We start from the raw sequence: 18,697 nt of genomic DNA on the forward strand, positions 1-18,697 counted from the left end.
AATGAATAATCGGTCTCTATTTAAGTAGATAAAGATTTCAAAGCAAAAACACCGAAACTCTAATCGTTGAAGAAAGGTAAGGGAAAAAAAAAAAAAAAACAACAACAACAACAACTAATTATGTTGTATACCGCAGGAAAAACACAAGGGATGCATATACGAGTGGGGAAGAACGTTACACCGCATCAACAAAATTGATCCAAGATTTTTCCGTCAATAATTCACAAGGGAAGCATTAAAAAAAAAAAAATGTAGCAGTAAACTACATCCTAACAGCAACTTGATCGGCGGAACTCTTCTTGACAACTCCTTTAGCACACAGCTCGCTCAAGAGCTCTAAAGCCTCGTTGGCGAAGCCCTCGTAGGCCAAGCCTTCGATGAGGATCGTGTAGGAAGCCTCGGTGGGTTTACATCCCTTGGAGACCATGTACGCGAGGAAGTCTATGGCGCGAACGGTCTGCTTCGTCTTGCAGAGCCCCAGCATGATGGAGTTAAAGATGTTGGTGTTGGGCTTCACGCCGAGCCCTTCGACCTCGCGCAGGAACTTTATAGCTTCCTCGACCTTCCCGTCTCTGCAGAGCCCCCCGACGAGCGAGGAGTACGTGATGACGTCGGGCTTGAGGCCTTTCGTCTGCATCTCGTCGAGGAGCGCGAGGGCGCGCTCCATCTTCCCGGCTTTGGAGAGGCCGTCGATGACGGTGTTGTAGGTGATGAGCACGGGGGAGCAGCCTTTGCTGCTCAGCTGGTTGAGAATCTGGACGGCCGAGTCAACCTTCCCGTCTTTACACAGAGCGGTGAGCAGAGTGTTGTAGGTGACGATGTCGGGGTAGCATCCCCGGGAGACCATGACGTCGAGGTACTCGATGACGCGCTCCATCTTCTTCTCCTTGCAGAAGCCGTGGAGGAGGGGGTTGTAGCTGAGGGAGTTGGGCGTGCACCCGTGCCTCGGCATCTTCTCGAGGATGTCGATGGCTCGCCCCAGCAGGCCCCTACGGCACAAAAAGTTGATCAGTATGTTGAAGGTGACGACGCTCGGGGAGCAGCCCTTCCGGAGCATCTCGGAGAGGAGCTTCTCGGCGTCCATCCACCTCCCCGTGCTGCACATGCTGCGCAGGATGATGTTGTGCGTGATGACGTTGGGGTGGCAGCCGTGGGCCGACATCCCGTTCAGAAACGAGATCGCCTCGTCCAGCCTCCCTTCTTTGCAGATCCCGTTGATGAGCACGTTGTAGGTCACCACGTCGGGCTTGCAGCCTTTGCTCCGCATCTCGTCGACGAGCTTCATGGCTTGCCCGACGCCGCTCTCCTTGCAAGTCGCCTCGATGAGGATGGTGTACGTGATCACGTCCGGGTAGCAGCCCCGCCTCAGCTGCCGGTCGAGGACCTCCATCGCCTCCCGCAGCTTCCCCTTGTTGCACAGAGAGCGCAGGATCGTGTTGTAAGTCACCACGTCCGGTTTCACGCTCATCCGCTCCAGGACCTCCAGAGCGCTCTCGATCTCTCCGCACCGGCAGTACCCGCTGATGAGGATGTTGTAGGTTATCACGTCCGGGGCGGCGCCGGAGTCTTCCAGAATGTTCATCACCCGCGTCGCCTTCTTCGTCTTCCCGATCCTGCAAAAACCTCGGATCAGGCTCGTGCAGGCTATCACGTCCGGGATGTCCCCGCCAGAAGCCATGCTTTCCAGCACACGGAACGCTTCTTCCAGCTCCCCGCTCCTTACCAGCCGGCGCAGCTCACCCACGCCCGCGAGCTCGTCGGCAAATTGCTCGGAGTTTCCGGCCGTCGCCGCGCCGTTCAGATGCTCGATTGGGTCCCTCTCGAAGCTCTGGAATCTGTCATTGGAACCGAATGTTTCGACCCTCGAAGCCGCGAGGACCGGTTTTCGACTGCGTTTCTGGACCAGAAGACGGGCTCCGAGACCGGCCGAGAGCCCAGATGAACGCGCTTTGGAGTTGACCCTTTCACTGAGAGTAGACGCAAAGCTGGCACCGATGCTCTTCCTTGTGGTCTCAAAGCAAGTCATTTTGTGAAATGAGCGAAACCCATCCGGGGTTTGGCTCATGGGAACAACTGAATCCATGGTGTATCTCTTACAAGTCCGCAAATACCATGTAGCCCCAATACCAAATGAAAAACCAGACAATACAAGAAAGATGTGCGCAATGAGAAAGAGGATAACGTTGGTGGAACCTGAACTGATTTTTTTGTTGCGGCGAAAAGTAGGAGGAAATACGACGGTGTGAAAGAGGTTGGATATTTGCCGGCAAATTATGATTATCCCATCTCTCTCTCTGGCCTTTGGTTGAAAGCTTTGGCGGTCGAATAGTTCGCTCTTCGCTGCCGAGGACAAAATTATGGGCCAAATTTTATATAATCGGGCCGGGTGAGCCCTACTAGTATTTACTTGCAAGAAATAACCGTAGCAAGTACGCGTTGTAAGAGGCAATATGATGTGCACGATCCAGTCGATCAAAAACATTAAAGGAAAATAACACATTTATACCCTGTGTTTTAGTGAAATGTCGAGTTTAACCCTCGGTTTTCAAAAATGTCGAGTTCATACCCTCTGTTTAACTAAAATGACGAAATTATACCCCATGTTTAACTAAAATGACGAAATTATACCCTGAAATAGACAAGAGTGTCACGAATATTCTTTTTATTGACTTTTCATTGACGTTGACTATAATATGTATATATAAACATCAATTATCTTTATTCATTCGCGCCATATATGTAATTTATTTAAAAACTAAAAAATAAACAACAGTCTCTTAATCGTGAAGAACACAGAAAGAGACAAATGGGTAAACATCGATAGTTGATAGTCATCAAAATCGCATATTCGAACAGAGAATCCAGAATTTAGAGTTACAATTCGAACACGGAATGAAGTCATTTCTTAGGAGGTATGAGTTTTATTATTTAATTTCAATTTAAGGCTATTTTTATTTCAAAATTGAGAATTTGGAAGTTAGGGCACTGATTTAGATTTGATTTGGTTTTTCTTACATAAGAGTTAATATCAATGAAAGGGAGATTTGTGACGCTGTTATTCATTTCAGGGTATAATTTCGTCATTTTAGTTAAACAGAGGGTATGAACTCGACATTTTTGAAAACCGAGGGTTAAACTCGACATTTCACTAAAACACAGGGTATAAATGTGATATTTTCCCAACATTAAATCTGATTGGTCTAAACGATTTTAAGAGAATTAAATCAGATTGATCAAATGAGAAAACAAAAATCAGAACGGTTCGATCCGGACTGTTTTAAACTATTTTAAATCGTTTATACCGTTTTAAACTGTTAGACCGTGTTAGATTGAAAATGAGTGATTTTGAGAAAATTTATTTTAGTTTATCTTTAAAGAAAATTTATGGTAAAAATCATAACAATTTTATCCCTATAAATGGTGTGCTTTGGGATGTGAAATTTCATTATATATGATAGTAGGTGCTATTTCATTTTAGCCAAAAATACTAAAAAAAAAACTCATATAAAGAGGCCCGCAACTAAATTTTTGAGCTCCAACTTCACCATAATTTCTCTTTATCCTCAAACAAAATTTAGCTCAAGAATATCAATAAAAGTCATGTTTTCAGCTAATAACATCTTATTGAAATTTTAGCTACTTTTTTGTTAATTCAATTTCTTCAACAAACTTCAGGCTTCTTAGGAGATTATGTGAAGTTAATGGGTAAGTTTGTTTTTTTAATGACATTTTCCTAGCCTGTTAATGGCTCGAATTGATTGAAAAAGCTAAATTTTAAGTAAATTTTATGAATTTTTCATTTAAAAAAAAAAAAGATGACTTGGAATTTTTCTCATTATGAAAAACAAAGAAAGCTGAAAAACAAAGTTAACCGAAGGGGATAACATGTTCATTAGGGGTGACAATTTGGGGCCATACACGAGACACGACACGGTTACGACACGGTGTAAATGAGTTTGGGTCGACCTTAAATGGATCTGGGTTCATCCGTGTCGAACACAATTAACACGATTAAATAATGAGTGAACACGACACGAACACGACAACCCATTGGGACCCAATTAGACACGAATATTAAATGAGTTGTTAATGGGTAAACACGATCAAGACCCATAATGACCAAATGGATTGTGTTTGAACTTCTCTTTTGTATTAAAAATATTATGTTGGTGGCTTAGTTGATTATATGGAGTATTTTTATTAATTACTAATTCTAACTAATTTGTTATTTAATTTGATTTAGAGAATTTCAACATTTTGAAGTAAACATGTCTAAGGGCCTAAACCGATTCGCATGTTCAAATGAGTTTAGTGGTCTAAATGGGTATGTGAGTTCGTGGGTTACATGGTCCATTAAGACACGATTAATAAATGAGTCTTATTGGGTTGGGTTTTGGTTTGGCAAAAAAATAGTGGGTCGTGTTTGAGTTTTACTCTTAAACACGATTAATAAATGGGTCGTGTTTGGATCTGTAAAAAAATACATGAAAACGAATAAGACACGACACGTAACCCGAATTGTCACCCCTAATGTTGGACCTCACGGCCCTATGTTTAAATAACTTTGGAGCTAAAAGATAGTGAAATGTTCAAGTTGGATTACTCATGTAAAATCTAGAAGTACATAATGCACATGGAATTATTAAATAAGTTGCACACTTAACTAGATAAGTTTTTGTTCGAATTTGAAAATGGGTTTTCTTAAAAATTAGTGGCGTACAATGACCCGCTTACGATAGGTATGATGTTTGTGTAAATTTTATTTGTTATGTGACTTGTTATGAGAACAACGTAATCATTACTAGCCAAGTAAAAAAAATGTGGTTCATGGTCCACTTGCGACCATTGTTCCAAACCTTTGTGAATCGTAGGCGATGAAAGAAGCGAATATGTCGTAAATTCTGGTATTAATGACTTTTGATAAGACTCTGGCCACGCCTTGCAGACTTATGGAGCAGAATTTTATGTGTCCTATTGAGTAATTCTGTGTTCCTATTATTAATATTAATTCTGAACTAGAGATATGAATATTTAGGACTAGTTTTTAAAATTAATTGGTTTGTGTTTTCAAACACGTGGGTACAAAATTCATAAGGGAAAACACAATTGATCAGATTGTGATCGGGTCATAGAATATCATCTTAGGTTCCTAGTTTATTGAGTCAATTAGACTGGTAGAAGATGCAACTGAGAGACTTTTGTTCTAAAGTTAAATTAGACTTGAAATGATGAAGAAAACTCAAGTCTTTCTTCACCAGGTCCAAATGATACTTAATTGTCAAATACAAAAAATACTTGAGCTCTTGAACCAGATTTCTTTCTATGTTTATGAAAATCTATAATCCGTGACCAAACAATAACGAAATTTTAAAATTTGTGATCAATCGATAAAAAAATTTATATATTCGTGACCAATTGATCACAAAATTCAAATATTCGTGACTGATCGGTCACAAAATTTTTAGAATTCGTGATCAGTTAATCACAAAATTTTGAAAATTCGTGACTTAGTCATGAAATCTTGAATTTTATAATCGATTTTATTAAGGGTATATTCACACCTAATTTACAAATAGATCCGTAAAGTTTTATTTTTTGGTTGATTTTAGTAAAATGTTGTTGAAATGGTAATATTAATGTAAATTTTCCTATTTGAAGTCGATGACAAATAACTCCAAATCCGTGTCAATGTTATTAGTGAAGCTGAAACTCCTCTTTTGCACACGAAAAGAGAGTGCGCGTGTTTATTATCAAATTTAAGGCACAATTTAAAAATCCATCGGAGAGGACCTAAGAAATACTATTTTTCAATAGATTACGGAACGGTAGATATAGTAATACCTGTTTCCAAATCGTAAAAATTAAATCTTTCACTTCCTGCCCTATGCTCTCTCTTGAAATCAATCCATCATATGAATAACACTCCCAAGACAACTGATAAAAATATCTATATTAAAACAGGCAAGAGAAACAGGGAAACGAGAGACTGAGCAAACCAAGTCCCGATAGCTTATTCAACTAACAAAACCCGGCATAACTTTTACATGATTTGTGAAAAGCACAACAAGATCGATTGGAGAATAATCAAACAACATGAACAAGGATTTACAAAACCTATAATATATAGCTTTTTTCTTTTCTTTTCAAGAACCTAGATGTAACCCTGTTTTTTTTCATTTCTGTTTATGTATAATTAGGGAAAGTTGAAGAAAGGCCAAGTCCCTCAAATATGGTGTAAACATAATCCTTCAGGGTCAATCCCGTATCAACACATTAAATTTGGTCAAACAGCTCCGATGTTACAAGTAACAAGATCAGCGCTTCTTACTCTTTGTTCTAGTCACCCTTGGCTTGCATAATTCATTAGGCGGCTTCCATATGATGTCCTCAAGGTTGCAACAAAAATTCTTGTAAAACTGCAATCATAGAGCTCCTACGTCAGAGAGAGAGAGAGAGAGAGAGAGAGAGAGAGAGAGAGAGAGAGATCTACATTAGAAAACTGACCTTGAGGTACTCACTGGCATCTCCAGCTGCTTTCAGAATGTCGACCATAAAAAATGTTGGAGCGACTTCAAATATCTTCATGCAAAAACAAAAATGTTTTTAAAAAAAGAAAAAGAAAAAACAGAGATAGAGAGAACGAATTATAAAAATGGATTCCTGTAAATGTAAACACGGTCAAGGACGAGAAGCTTACTTCTAGTATAACTGAGAAATGAGAACCTTTACTCGAGGCAAGACCTTCCACTCTCATCTGAAATTCAATCACTTTGGGTTTATATACAATTTATGATACATCGCTAGGAAAGTTTATGGCCAGCCATGAAATGGATTCATGAAAATGAAAAGTTCATGACAAAGTCGGAAGTTAAGATCCTCAGGAAAATGTCTCTACACAGTTATCCTTGGGCATTACAAGTAGGACTCGACTAATAGGGCCACAAAGAATCACCTTATAATTGCACTTATGAGTCTTAAAACCCATTGATTGGGCAACAACTTCCATGGTGGATATGACAACCTTTGCTGGTTTTTGTGAAACAAATCGTGTCTGATATCTCGTAGAGTCCTGGGAGAGAGGATGTCAGATAACGAAATGTCTTGAGAACCAAACAAACACAATGTAAGAATGGGACAATTTCATTAAACGACCAGGCTGTAAAGATACAAGGAAGACACTGAGGATTAAACCATTCAATTTGTACCTCGCTACGATCAAACAGTGTTGCAAGGTTTAACCCTTGAGATAATATTATCAAGTCAAATGCATTAAGAATCAGCGGACTTATGTTCTCATTGTTACAGCGGTCATCAGCCCTCTGCTCCTACATACGCCAGATAAGATTTATTTACACACACCAATTAGGCTACAGATTTTAATATAATCATTGTAGAACACGTAAATTAAATCACGGAAAGAGAAGCAAGCAGAGAGAACATTAGAGCTTGGATTGAATAAATAAATAAATAAAAACATTCACAGGTTGCAAATTTCTGGAAGTAAATGACAAAGATTAACGTTATTAGATGAAGTCAGTTGGATTTGAACCTTACCAACTCGGGATCATCGAAAGCAGCATTCATGTCGTCGAGATTTACATCTTCGTATTCAAAAAGTTTGGCGGGAGCATAATTCTTCTTGAACCACTCATCGTCTCTAATCTGTTGAATGGTAATACGCTGTATGCATCGAGATGTATCAATTAGAGTTTAGAACCAAAACTGAAGTAGCTAAAAAAATGCTTAAAGCAATTTTTGTTACTCTATATACTTACAGTTTGAGTATTTGGATCTAAGATTCTATGAATCAGGGATTTTGCTCCAACAGGAAACCAAGACGGGCAGGAAAAATCGGCTCTCTCTATCTGCAGACACCCGTGTCAAAAATTTATCATGCATCACGAAATTAGAATACAGGACATTAACATGTAAAATGAATTTCTATAATGACCTGGAAGATCACGGTACCTATTGTATCTTAACAATCATGATAAAGATGTGCTTGACAATAGCCAAGACATCAAAATATCAAATGCACACAGAGTGCACTGGGCATGAGGGAATATGCCAAACCTAGTGCGAGCAAGAACGTCCACGAAGCTAGACAAGCCACAGTTACAAGGCGCTGGACCAATGCGTTACTACGTCCGCGAAAGAAAACTTTAGCATACATTGATTAACATCATCTAACTATTTGCTAACACGTTAGTCTCCTTCAGATAATTAGCTGTTCCTTTTGCCCAAAATGGACCAAACTACCGTGGGACTTCAGTTTTAGCAGCGGCGTGCCATTTTTTTTAGGCTTTTTTTATGGGGTCAAATGGATCCAGACGAGTTCGTCTAGGCTTGTTAAATCCCATCTGAAATTACAAAAATAAAATAACTCCCGTTTCTGCCCTTTTAAGCATTGTATTCTTACAATAGCCTCGGGAATAGAGACAGCATCAAAGTTGATGTTGACCTTTACGAGCTCCAGAGCGGAATCTGGGCCTTTAGAGTCTCGCTTGGTCGAGGAAGCAAAGGTTTCATCCATGGAACCCGTCCCCGGTGGATGCGCTTCTATTCCCTCGAGTCAGCATCTTGTCCTTTATATTCCATGCTTGCTCTGTGCAACCTAATCATTGCAAAGCATGTTGTAAGGTAAAACAACCTCCTAGTCCTCAGGGCACTATTGCCTGAAATATGCTCAGCTAAAGAACTCTTCGTTGTTCCTTGTCAAGGTTTCTGGATCGCTCTCTTCAGAAGTAACTATGTTCCGGGATATTGATGCTTTTTTTCTCAGACGAATCAAAGTTGCTCCATTTCACAATTCGCACAATAATGAACTTTTATTTTTCTTTCGGACATTTTACTGACATTTGGAGTGGGCTGAGTAACATCCACCCGAACTTTGATGGCTGACTGTTCCAACTTCAACAATTCCTCTAAGGTGTCACAGAGTACAGCCCAGCCTTCCTATGCATGAGCATGCCAAATAATCTCCTCGTGTTCCCTTCCTCTAAACAAATTATTTTACCATCTTGCTTAAGCAAGATAAGATAAAAAATAAAAAATAAAGTTTATCAAGTAATGGAAAACCACCAACAAACTGGCGATGGTTATTCTTGAACATAATTAAGGTATGGGATTGGTTTTTTCTAAAGCTGAATTATTATCCAGAGACACAATTGAGAACAGAAGATCTTTTCTTATGCCTCGGACCTGACGGCGGAAGCGTTAAGTGGGTGGCTGTAGCTAGAGTTGCATACGGAATATTTGGAGAAAGAGGAAAGGTAGAATTTTCGAAGAGGAGTCGGCCATCAATCCCTTGGAGCTGGTGGAGCAGATTAATTTAAACGGATTTCAAGGATTATTCAATGGAAGATATTATTCAAGATCGGTCCTGCGTTCTGTAATCCTGTAATATTTTTTCATGTGTCTTCATTCGAGATTGAATAAAAGATGTTTGTTTCTCTTAAAAAAAAATTCACGCTCCTATATTTTAACACTGACAGTGAACAAGAAAGAGAAAAGAGAACAAGAGGAGAGAGAAGAGGCCATTTTCTCTTTTCTTTACTTCACATTCCAAGACACCCTATTCATAACAACCAGATATTTGGCAAGGACATGATGACAGGAAAATACACATTGCCAACATTTCTTAAAACAAAAAAAAAAATGGAAAACCACCTTCCTTTCTCTTTTAAGTGCACAAAGGACGTTCGGAAAGCGTGATAATTACAGTAAAGTAGTGTTAACGAGTTATTACCTTACTGTAAAGTGTGGGAAGATCAAGTTCGTCGAAAGGAAGTCGTCCCGACAATAGAACATAAAGTATAACACCACAGGACCAAACATCTGCCACCGCACCATCATAACCCTTGTGAGTGAGTACCTATAGTCCAAAAGAAAGATATGAGTACAACAAATGAACCCACATGTGTACCATATATTACTTAATAGTCAAATAACGTATAGAAGAGGTCATTTTACGTACCTCAGGGGCTACATAGTTGGGAGTACCACATGTTGTCCGAAGTAAACTAACTCCCTGTAGACAGAAAATCATCAAGTGGAAACGTAATTCTTTTCATTTCTAAGATGTTTCCAAAAATTGACACAAGGATTCAGCGGGAAAAATTAACTTACTTGTTCAGGCCATGCACTCAACCCAAAATCTGAAATCTTTAAATTTCCTTGAGAATCAAGCAACAGATTTTCAGGCTGCAGTGAAAGAAAAAACAGCTGACTTTATAAGATTTGCGCAGGACCATATATACAATATTGATATGCGAGTGAAGTATCATCACCTTCAGATCTCTGTGGTAAACCCCTTTGCTGTGACAAAAGTCCACCCCGTCCATAAGTTGTTGGAAATATCTTCTTGACTCAGCTTCACTAAGACGCCCATGATGAACCTTCATATTCGATGCTCTCATCGTTAAGTTTAACGAACCACTTTCTTCTTAAGTATAGGAAATTCATTTACAATCAAGAAATCTTACTATTTTGTCAAAAAGCTCACCGCCCGTGATGAACTCTAATATTATATATATCTTAGTGCGGCTCGCCAAAACCTTAAAAAGAATCAACATTGCCATCAGCACCACCAGGTTTTCAAGGAACATAGGTCTACGATGCCAGCTAAATTTCTAGCAATATTCATAACAATTCCCATACCTCATACAGACGCACAACATGAGGATGTCTCACAAGTTTCATCACAGATATCTCCCTCTTTATCTACATGACACGAATTGACCATTATGAAAAGAAAATAAAAATAAAACCATAAACTCTGGTATGGTCATCTTATTATAAAATATTAGACTCATGCGGTTACATGGTAAAGTAAGTCACTCAATATTCATCTACCGAACTAAGAACCATTTCACCCCTTCCCTTGTCAAACTCTTGCAATTGAAAGCACACCATTCTAACAACAAGCTGTTGCACCACAACAAAGTGTACAGAGGTTTACAAAAGTAGTGCTTTCAATTGCTTCTGTACCTTTCTCCAACAGAAAAAAACAGTGCTAATTTTGACTTAAACACAAACGAATGTTGTAAAATCTAAACATGAAGTACTTAGGCAGCTTTCCACCTTAAGAATATAAGTCTTTCTCAAGGCAGTGAATCGGAAGCATTTTCGAGGACTCTTGGGAGAGGATAAACCGTTGTATACATTCGGCTGTCAGTTTTAATCTCGGATTTCGCTTCTTTTTCTTTCACCGACTCCTATTGAGATTGGTTTATACTTTGCTTTGGCTTTACCCAAGCTTTCTTTTTTCACTCCTTTTTTTTATTCATTTCAGTTTCTTCTTTTAAAAAAAATATTAAGTATATCAACTATTTTTTCGAGCACAAATAGAAACATATGCAGCCCCTAAATGTGTTATAAATGTATGGCAAATTGACCACCATTGATAAGATCTAACTACATAAAGCATAGCACCATGGTTACATCAAATAAAATAAAATAAAAAATAACATAGATATCATCATAGCTCACAACTATTGGGTATAATAAGAACTCCAATTCTCAAATTGAACAAAACTACCAGAAAACAACCTGGTCGACCATCTTGTGCTTGATAATGGTGCTTCGATCCAGAACTTTCATTGCAACACTTTCCCCGGTCTCTGTGTTTTGAGCGAACTTGACTTTCGCGAAAGTTCCTTCGCCGATCGTCCTTCCAATCTCATACTTACCCACTTTTCTCACCACCATCTCTCTTTCAATCTCTCTATCTCTCCCTTTCACCTAAAATTCGCCATCTTTCAAAGAAGAAGAAAGAAAAGAAAGCTTCATATATTTATTCTAGTTGGCATTTTAAATATTTATGGAACAGACGAATCAGATTAAGTAAAGCATCGAAAGTACAGCTACCAACCAAACAGAGACGCAAAAAGAAAATTAAAATTATAATAGTATATACATATATTCCATATGCGTTGCTTGCAAATTACAACGTCATTAAATAAAGATAGAGCTGGAAAGAGAAATTTTATTTTCTAAACTTAAAAATTAATCAAATATCTTGACTGAAACCTCGTATATCCAAAATATCTCAAATTAGACTTTTGTCGTTTTTTTCGGACAAAAATACTTTCTTCACAATTTTCTCAAAAAAAAAAAATCACACTTCTTTATCTCTTCAACTCTTTCGATTTTAACACTTTTTATGATCTCCGAACATTTTCGACGATCTCCGATGATTTTCGACAAACATGCGCAAAATTTATTTAAAAACATCAATCTTTCAATTTAACTATATCATAAAAGAAAATGATGAATTTCATCGTTAATCATCTTATCGCTATATATCGCAAAATATATTATGGCAAAAAAATGAAAAAGAGTAATAGCGACGACAAAAAAATGTCATTTCTCTATTTTTCATATTTATAAAAGAGTCGTTGTTATTCTTATCCAATTTTTTTGCGATAATTTGCGACGATTAGTGATGATTAGCGATATTTTGCAATGGTTACCGACAATTTGTGATGGTTACCCATGAAATTCATTATTTTCTTCAATGGTATACTTAAAATGATTTTTTTTTAAATGAGTCTTACGCGTGTTGTAATGTCTAAACATTTATAAACGCTCGACTTGTGAATTTGAATAAAAAGGACGAGTTTTAATTCAAATTCATGTTGCATATGAGACGTCCTTAAATTTTAAATATCTTGGAAAATAATAATATTTAAGGTCGATGAAATTTCGGAATGAGAATATTCGAGTAATTCAATATTATTATTCGGAACGTACTCGGAGATTTAAAAATCTCAAGAGTAAAAATAAATTCCGAGATCCCTTAAATATATTCAAAATAACGGGAAATAATAATAATTTTCTCGGTTATTTTTCAAGATTATTTTTAATTAATTAAGGACGAGATTGTGAGATTTTAGTTTTAAAAGGACTTATGTGCAACATTCTGAAGGACGAGATTGAAAGAAAAAGAGAGAAATGGGTCGTTTTAGGAGAGGCGTGTCAAAGTTTGAGTGGACCGCTTGTACCGCGTGGCACAATGTGAGAGTGCCACGTAGCCTTTTTAATCCACTCTCCCCCTCTTTTTTTCGGCCACCTCATTCTTTCCCTCTCTCTTTCTTTTCTCTGTTTTCTTCTTCTTTTCTTTTCTTCTTCTCTTCTTCTTCCCGTGTCTCTCGCGCAAGAACCAGACAAAAGGAAAAAAAAATCTTAGCTTAAATCTTCACTCTCGCCGACCATCATCACCAACGCCACCTCGTCTCTCACTTATCCTTCATTCCTCTTCTTCGCGCGTCACCCAGCACCGAGCCACGTCGCCGCGCGCCTTGACCGAGCAGAGCAACTCCGCCGCGAGCTCGCCGTGACCACCGCCGAGGAAGAAACGCCGGAAAAGAAGGGTAGCACGCCGAGGAGTCCAGATTCACAAGGAATTTGGGTAAGCACTCAAACCCGAAATGGATTTTAGGGTTCTTGATTTCCCATTTGGGGGTTTTGATTCCGGGTTGAATGGGATGAAATCGCTTGGTTTTAATTGATCTTTGGACTTGATTGGTGATGAGTATAACTCGAATTTGAGGTTGGAATTCAGATTTCTTTGGTTTGGCTTGGTTTTGGCCGAAAATTGGGTTCTAGGGTTCATGGATCTTTTTGTTGGGGTTTTGTGATTTCTAGAGGTTGTTTAGTGATATCAAGACGTTTATGAACCTGTTAATTGATTGGGTTTTGATCATTTTGGCTGTTGGAATTTTTGTGAGTTTTGGTCTGGTTATGTGTTTTGGCCGTGTGGTTGTTTTGAGGATTTGGAATTGTTTGGTTGTTGTGGCTCGTTGTGGTCGTGGGTTTCTTTTAGCCGTGAGTTTTCTGGCTGTTTTGATTTGTTTGTGGTATGATATTTCTGAGCCTCGGGAGTTTTTGTGACGTTTTCATGTTAGGACGTTTCCGGTTAGTTGGATTTGTGTTGAGTCGATTGAATTGGTTATGGGTTCATGTTTTGAATCGTGATATCGGGATATCAAGATTTTGTCATGTTTTGGGAATCGTGAATTGACTCGTTATCGGATTCCAGGTTTGAATTACAGATCTTGACGGACGGACGGGATTCAGACGAGTCAAGAGCGACAAGACCGGTTCCTGAAGATATCAAGTTAAGAGAGTTATCGAAATAAAGCTCGATTAACTCGTGAGTCGTTTATCGCTTAATAGCGTTAGACTCGAGTTGTAATTTTTGGATTTGAGATTGTATTCAGGGGTTATTAATAATTTATTTAAGAATGTTCGAGAATTTAAATTCTGGTTATTTAATTCAGAATTCTCGGTTTGTATGATTTTTCGGATTATTCATTTAATTTATTCAAGAGTCGTTAAATAATTATTTGGATTTTATTTCGTACTCGCTCTTTGGTACGAACTCGCACGAGTCTTGAATAAGTTTAAATTCCGAAAAAAAAAACCGAGAAATAAGTGAATTAAATTCTCGAACCCCTGAACCGACTCGCAGTGAATCTCGATAGCGAACCTTAAGCTCGTCAGCTTCTCCCGAATCATTGACTAATGAGATTTCAACTTCAGGTTTTAGTTTCTCGACGCTTCAGGATGTGTAGAGTCTCGGGAAGCATGAAAAGCAAGGAAACTCCGGATGGTAGTTCTTTCGACGTTTCGACAAGAGCCAAGTGCCTCGAAGAACGTGCGAAGCAAGACATCTACGGGAATCGTCGAGCTTTCTGTCGAACAATTCCAGGTAAGTGTGGAGACATAAGTCAACTACTTACCAAGGGAATAACCATGTTTGTTTGTGCATTTATTTGCTAGTAAACAAGAGTAGGTGAAAGCCCTAAAATGAATAAACTTGAAATTTAAGGCTTCGGCCACTCTTGCTTGAAAACTTAATTCGGGTACGCCCGTTAGGTTCAAACGCTAACTTGAACCAGCCACGTTTGCTATGAGTATAGTTAGACCTCTCTTCTAATTCTAGGAAGTAGGTTAGAATCGAGAGGACGGAAGAGCAATAGACTCTCGAATTCAATCGGGAGTAGAGGGTTCGGAAGTCACATTTCGAACTTTCAGCTTAAAACACTTAACGAGCTTCAAAGAGAAACAATAAGTTCTTTCGGGGTTTATCCCGTTAAGCTCTTCCGTATATAAGTATAACGTGTACGCCGCTAGCCGCAGAGTACCCAAACTTCAATTAAACTCGTGTCGGTGGTACCCACAAGTCAACGACTTGTGTTTGTGGCAGACCTAGGTGGTCTGTATGGCGCTGAGTACTCAAAACTGGGGAGAACACAACGGTAACGGGCAGTCGCCACGAGCGAACCCGATGGTAATGGGCAGTCGCCAAGAGTGAACCCATTCAGCAATGAGCAGTCGCCTCGAGTGAACTCATTGTCGTGCCAATGGGGCACACATGCGCCGACGTCAGATGAAGATGGTACCACTAGTGGATCCCAGACAATCTTAAAACACCCAAGCCGCCGTAAGACTGCTGCTCGAGGTCTGAGGCTGGCTTATTGTCGTTGTGGAGATCGTAGCAGAAGAGGATGTACGATCTTGCAGAACGACAAGTGAATAGATAGAGTGTGATATCACGCGTCAGTCATGCTCTAATGTTATGTTCTAGCGATATCTAGCAATTATTCTGCATTCTTGTGTATTTGTTTGCACGTCACATGGCATTAGTCGTTTTACTTTATAGATAGACTCCCACTTACTGAGTCAATCGACTCATAGTTTTATGACCCTTGGTAATGTAGATAAGGGAAAAGCTGGTAAGCGGGAAACGAGATTGAAGACCGAGACCGAGCGCGTATTGCCTTGACCTATGGGCTATGGGGTTTCTTAATCGGGGGTTAGTGTCTTCTGTTAAAACGTTCCGGAACATATTTGTATAGGAGTCGCTATAAGACTCTAAGTTATAAAAGCGAAAAATTTCCCCGAATTTTCGCAAACTATTTTATTATGTTTAATTTATGTGTTTATATTATGAGTTATGTACAGATTTGAGTTGATCAGTCGCGGTTCGTGGGCGAGCTATCGCTTGCGGGTCGTGACACGTGTTCTTTGAAAATCATCAAAAATCATCTTCAAAAGTGTTAGATTTGAGAGAGTTGGAGAGATAAAGAAGTGTAAATTTTTTTAGAAAGTTGCGTAGAAGGGTATGTTTCTACGAAAAGGTGATAAAAGTTTAATTTGATATATTTTGGATATACGATATTCAATCAAGATACTTGGTTATTTTCTTAGGTCTAAAAATGAAATTTCTTATGTGAAACTCTAATTTCACGGACTAAATGTGCCGGGCTAGCATAGTCCGCCAATAACATTCAAATACAACTAAGTTTGACATATTGATCGAGCCGAGTTCAACGTTCCATGTTTAGCCCTTTTAGTTAGCTTGAAGATTGAGCTAAAGTCGTCAAATGTGCATCGGGTTATGATGAAGACTAATTCTTTTTAAATGCCACTTCTTCAACCACCTTGTTTATCTCAGATCGAGTAGAAACATGTGTTCTAACAATTCTTCCACTACGTATCATATACAAAACATATAGCTCAAATAAAACTCCGTAGATTATAAAAGGATCTTTAGATCTTCAAAAGCACATCTCCTTTCTATTATATTTACACGATTCATATATTCATCTTCTCTCTGTATTAAGCTCACAAACTCGACTCATTACTCGCCTTATTTCGATAATAATAATAGCAGCATTATTTCCCTTTATTTCATCATTCATATCTTGTTTTATTTTATTATAATCATATTATGAATAACAATTATAATTTATGAATTCGTGATATGAATTGAGTGAAAACGACTATTAAAACTAGAATTTTAGACCCAAGAACAAAATAAAGTAAGTTTTCATTTATGAAATTTCAAGATGGTTTGTGAATTCTCAAGTCAACAATTTAGCAAGTTTGTGGGAAAATTATATCAACTTCTCCCAAGTTGAATGTTAAATTAGAGCAAAATTCTTAAATTACATATGGTGCCATTGCATCGGTGGATCGAGCTCGAAGTTGTCTTCTTAGTTGAAGGCTATGTTGGACACATTCTCAGTGAAGACCATTCAACAAAAGAAATCAAAACAGACTATCACAACTCAACTAAAATGGGCTACAATCTAATGTGAGCTCAAATCTCGCCTTAACTCGAGTAATGTCGAGAGAATTTCAAAAAATATAGAGGATGTGTGTGTGCGCACGCGCGCGCAAGAGAGAGAGAGAGAGAGAGAGAGAGAGAGAGAGAGAGAGAGAGAGAGAGAGAGAGAGAGAGAGAGAGAGAGATTACCGTGTGAATTTCCAACTTCCACTTAAATAATTTACTTGAAGAATCATTAATATTGCTCAATATTAAAAAAAAAAAAAAACTAACTAACTAACTAACACAAGGAAACTAAAGAGTTGCGCATATATTGATAAGTATTTTCTCATATATTAAGTCTAATTTGAATTAATGATTGATTTATATTATTAATCAAAGAGTGAGCATATCACCAATTATTCAAAATTTTAAATTAGACCAATTTATCGAGTTAGTTTGGAACTTGACTGTGAGCTCGCCCAAAACTAGAAGCCTTGTGATCATTCTAAAAAAATTGATGAATATTTGGGGAAGAGTGACTCCTATTCGATCTAGATAGTTTACTATTAGCTCAAAACCAAGAATTCCAGGGCCACATTTGTTAGAGAATACTTTGCAAACGCAATAGAACTTCTTCCACTGTCCACATTGTACCGTCACACTTCATCTATCGGAAGTCATAACTCTATGGTGGTCGGAATCTTGTGCGTAATGTGGGTTTGTATCAAATCGCCGTTTTTCAAGTTTAATGGTGGCAAATGGGCTAGAAAATCTATTGGGTGTGATTGACCACCAATATTTTGGGCCTTTTTAGGTTTTGGGGTTAAGCTTCTTCTTTGAGACGATTCAATGATTCAAACCCAAACGATGAAGACTAATTTGAATGCCCAAATAAAACCGAGAAGATCAAATGATGAAGAAGAATAAGAGAGAGAGATTTAAAAATTATTAAGTGAATCATTGAAATTTTTCTTGAATGATTTACTCGAAGAATTCAAATTGGCGTATGCAGATGTCTAATAATATTATCTGCTTTAATGCACCTCAAAATCTTAGAAATCCAAATTGATACATGAAAGTCGATGATACTTTATTTATTACTGTGTCTGATTCCAATTAATGATCGAGTTATGCAATGTGATAATTAAACATCGAGCACAATACAATTGAGTCAAATTTTGAAAATAAACCAAGTTATTGAGTTTGTTCGAATCTCGAGGATGAGCTCGACTGTGTAAATAATTGGCTCAAATCTCGAGGAGCACGGGTATTTCTCGATAGCAAAATCATGACTTAATCATAAATATACCATTAACTTGTGGGCTATTAAGCTCAAAACTCTCTCGATGCAAAGCAATCCTACACAGTCTCAATGATCATTGTTCATTAACAATTTCATACTTAAATGAAGTAAGAGAATTGACCGAAACCTCATATTGTTATTCTGAAAGAGCCTTACAATCACATATACACTAACAAAAAAAAAGTTTTAAATTAGTGATACAAAACTTCTAAGAAATACATGAAAGTTATTCAAATTCTAGAAGCACCACATAAAGTGAGTTTGAGAACACTACGATATAATGGTCGGTGAGACGAATGAAAGCCAAAATCGCCACAAAAGAGTCAACCATGTTG

At 38.2% G+C, this 18,697-nt stretch overlaps 2 protein-coding genes across 4 annotated transcripts; both read right to left on the bottom strand.

The window, feature by feature from the left end:
* Positions 1-163: 163 nt before the first annotated feature.
* Positions 164-2,393, bottom strand: LOC149390577 (Pentatricopeptide repeat (PPR-like) superfamily protein). The gene has a single exon (XM_089620807.1). The coding sequence runs from the start codon at positions 2,081-2,083 to the stop codon at positions 263-265; it is 1,821 nt and encodes a 606-aa protein (XP_089476933.1). The 5' UTR covers positions 2,084-2,393; the 3' UTR covers positions 164-262.
* Positions 2,394-5,969: 3,576 nt separating this feature from the next.
* Positions 5,970-11,905, bottom strand: CIPK8 (CBL-interacting protein kinase 8). 3 transcript variants are annotated; one of them, XM_089621028.1, is made up of 14 exons: positions 11,551-11,905; positions 10,660-10,722; positions 10,485-10,556; positions 10,290-10,397; positions 10,129-10,203; positions 9,977-10,030; positions 9,749-9,874; positions 7,776-7,865; positions 7,555-7,680; positions 7,206-7,319; positions 6,953-7,069; positions 6,698-6,754; positions 6,505-6,579; positions 5,970-6,416 (listed from the first exon to the last, which is right to left on the bottom strand). In XM_089621028.1, the coding sequence occupies exons 1-14, from the start codon at positions 11,707-11,709 to the stop codon at positions 6,315-6,317; spliced, it is 1,338 nt and encodes a 445-aa protein (XP_089477154.1). In that variant the 5' UTR covers positions 11,710-11,905; the 3' UTR covers positions 5,970-6,314. The 3 variants fall into 3 exon arrangements, with proteins under 3 accessions (XP_089477154.1, XP_089477153.1, XP_089477155.1); XM_089621027.1 differs by having other exon boundaries at positions 7,206-7,325; positions 11,551-11,904; XM_089621029.1 differs by lacking the exon at positions 7,206-7,319.
* Between the last annotated feature and the right edge of the window lie 6,792 nt (positions 11,906-18,697).

This window comes from Urtica dioica, chromosome 7 (assembly GCF_054948205.1).
Source record: "Urtica dioica subsp. dioica isolate 48M chromosome 7, U.dioica_male_clone48M_v1_H2, whole genome shotgun sequence".
NCBI lineage: Eukaryota > Viridiplantae > Streptophyta > Magnoliopsida > Rosales > Urticaceae > Urtica > Urtica dioica.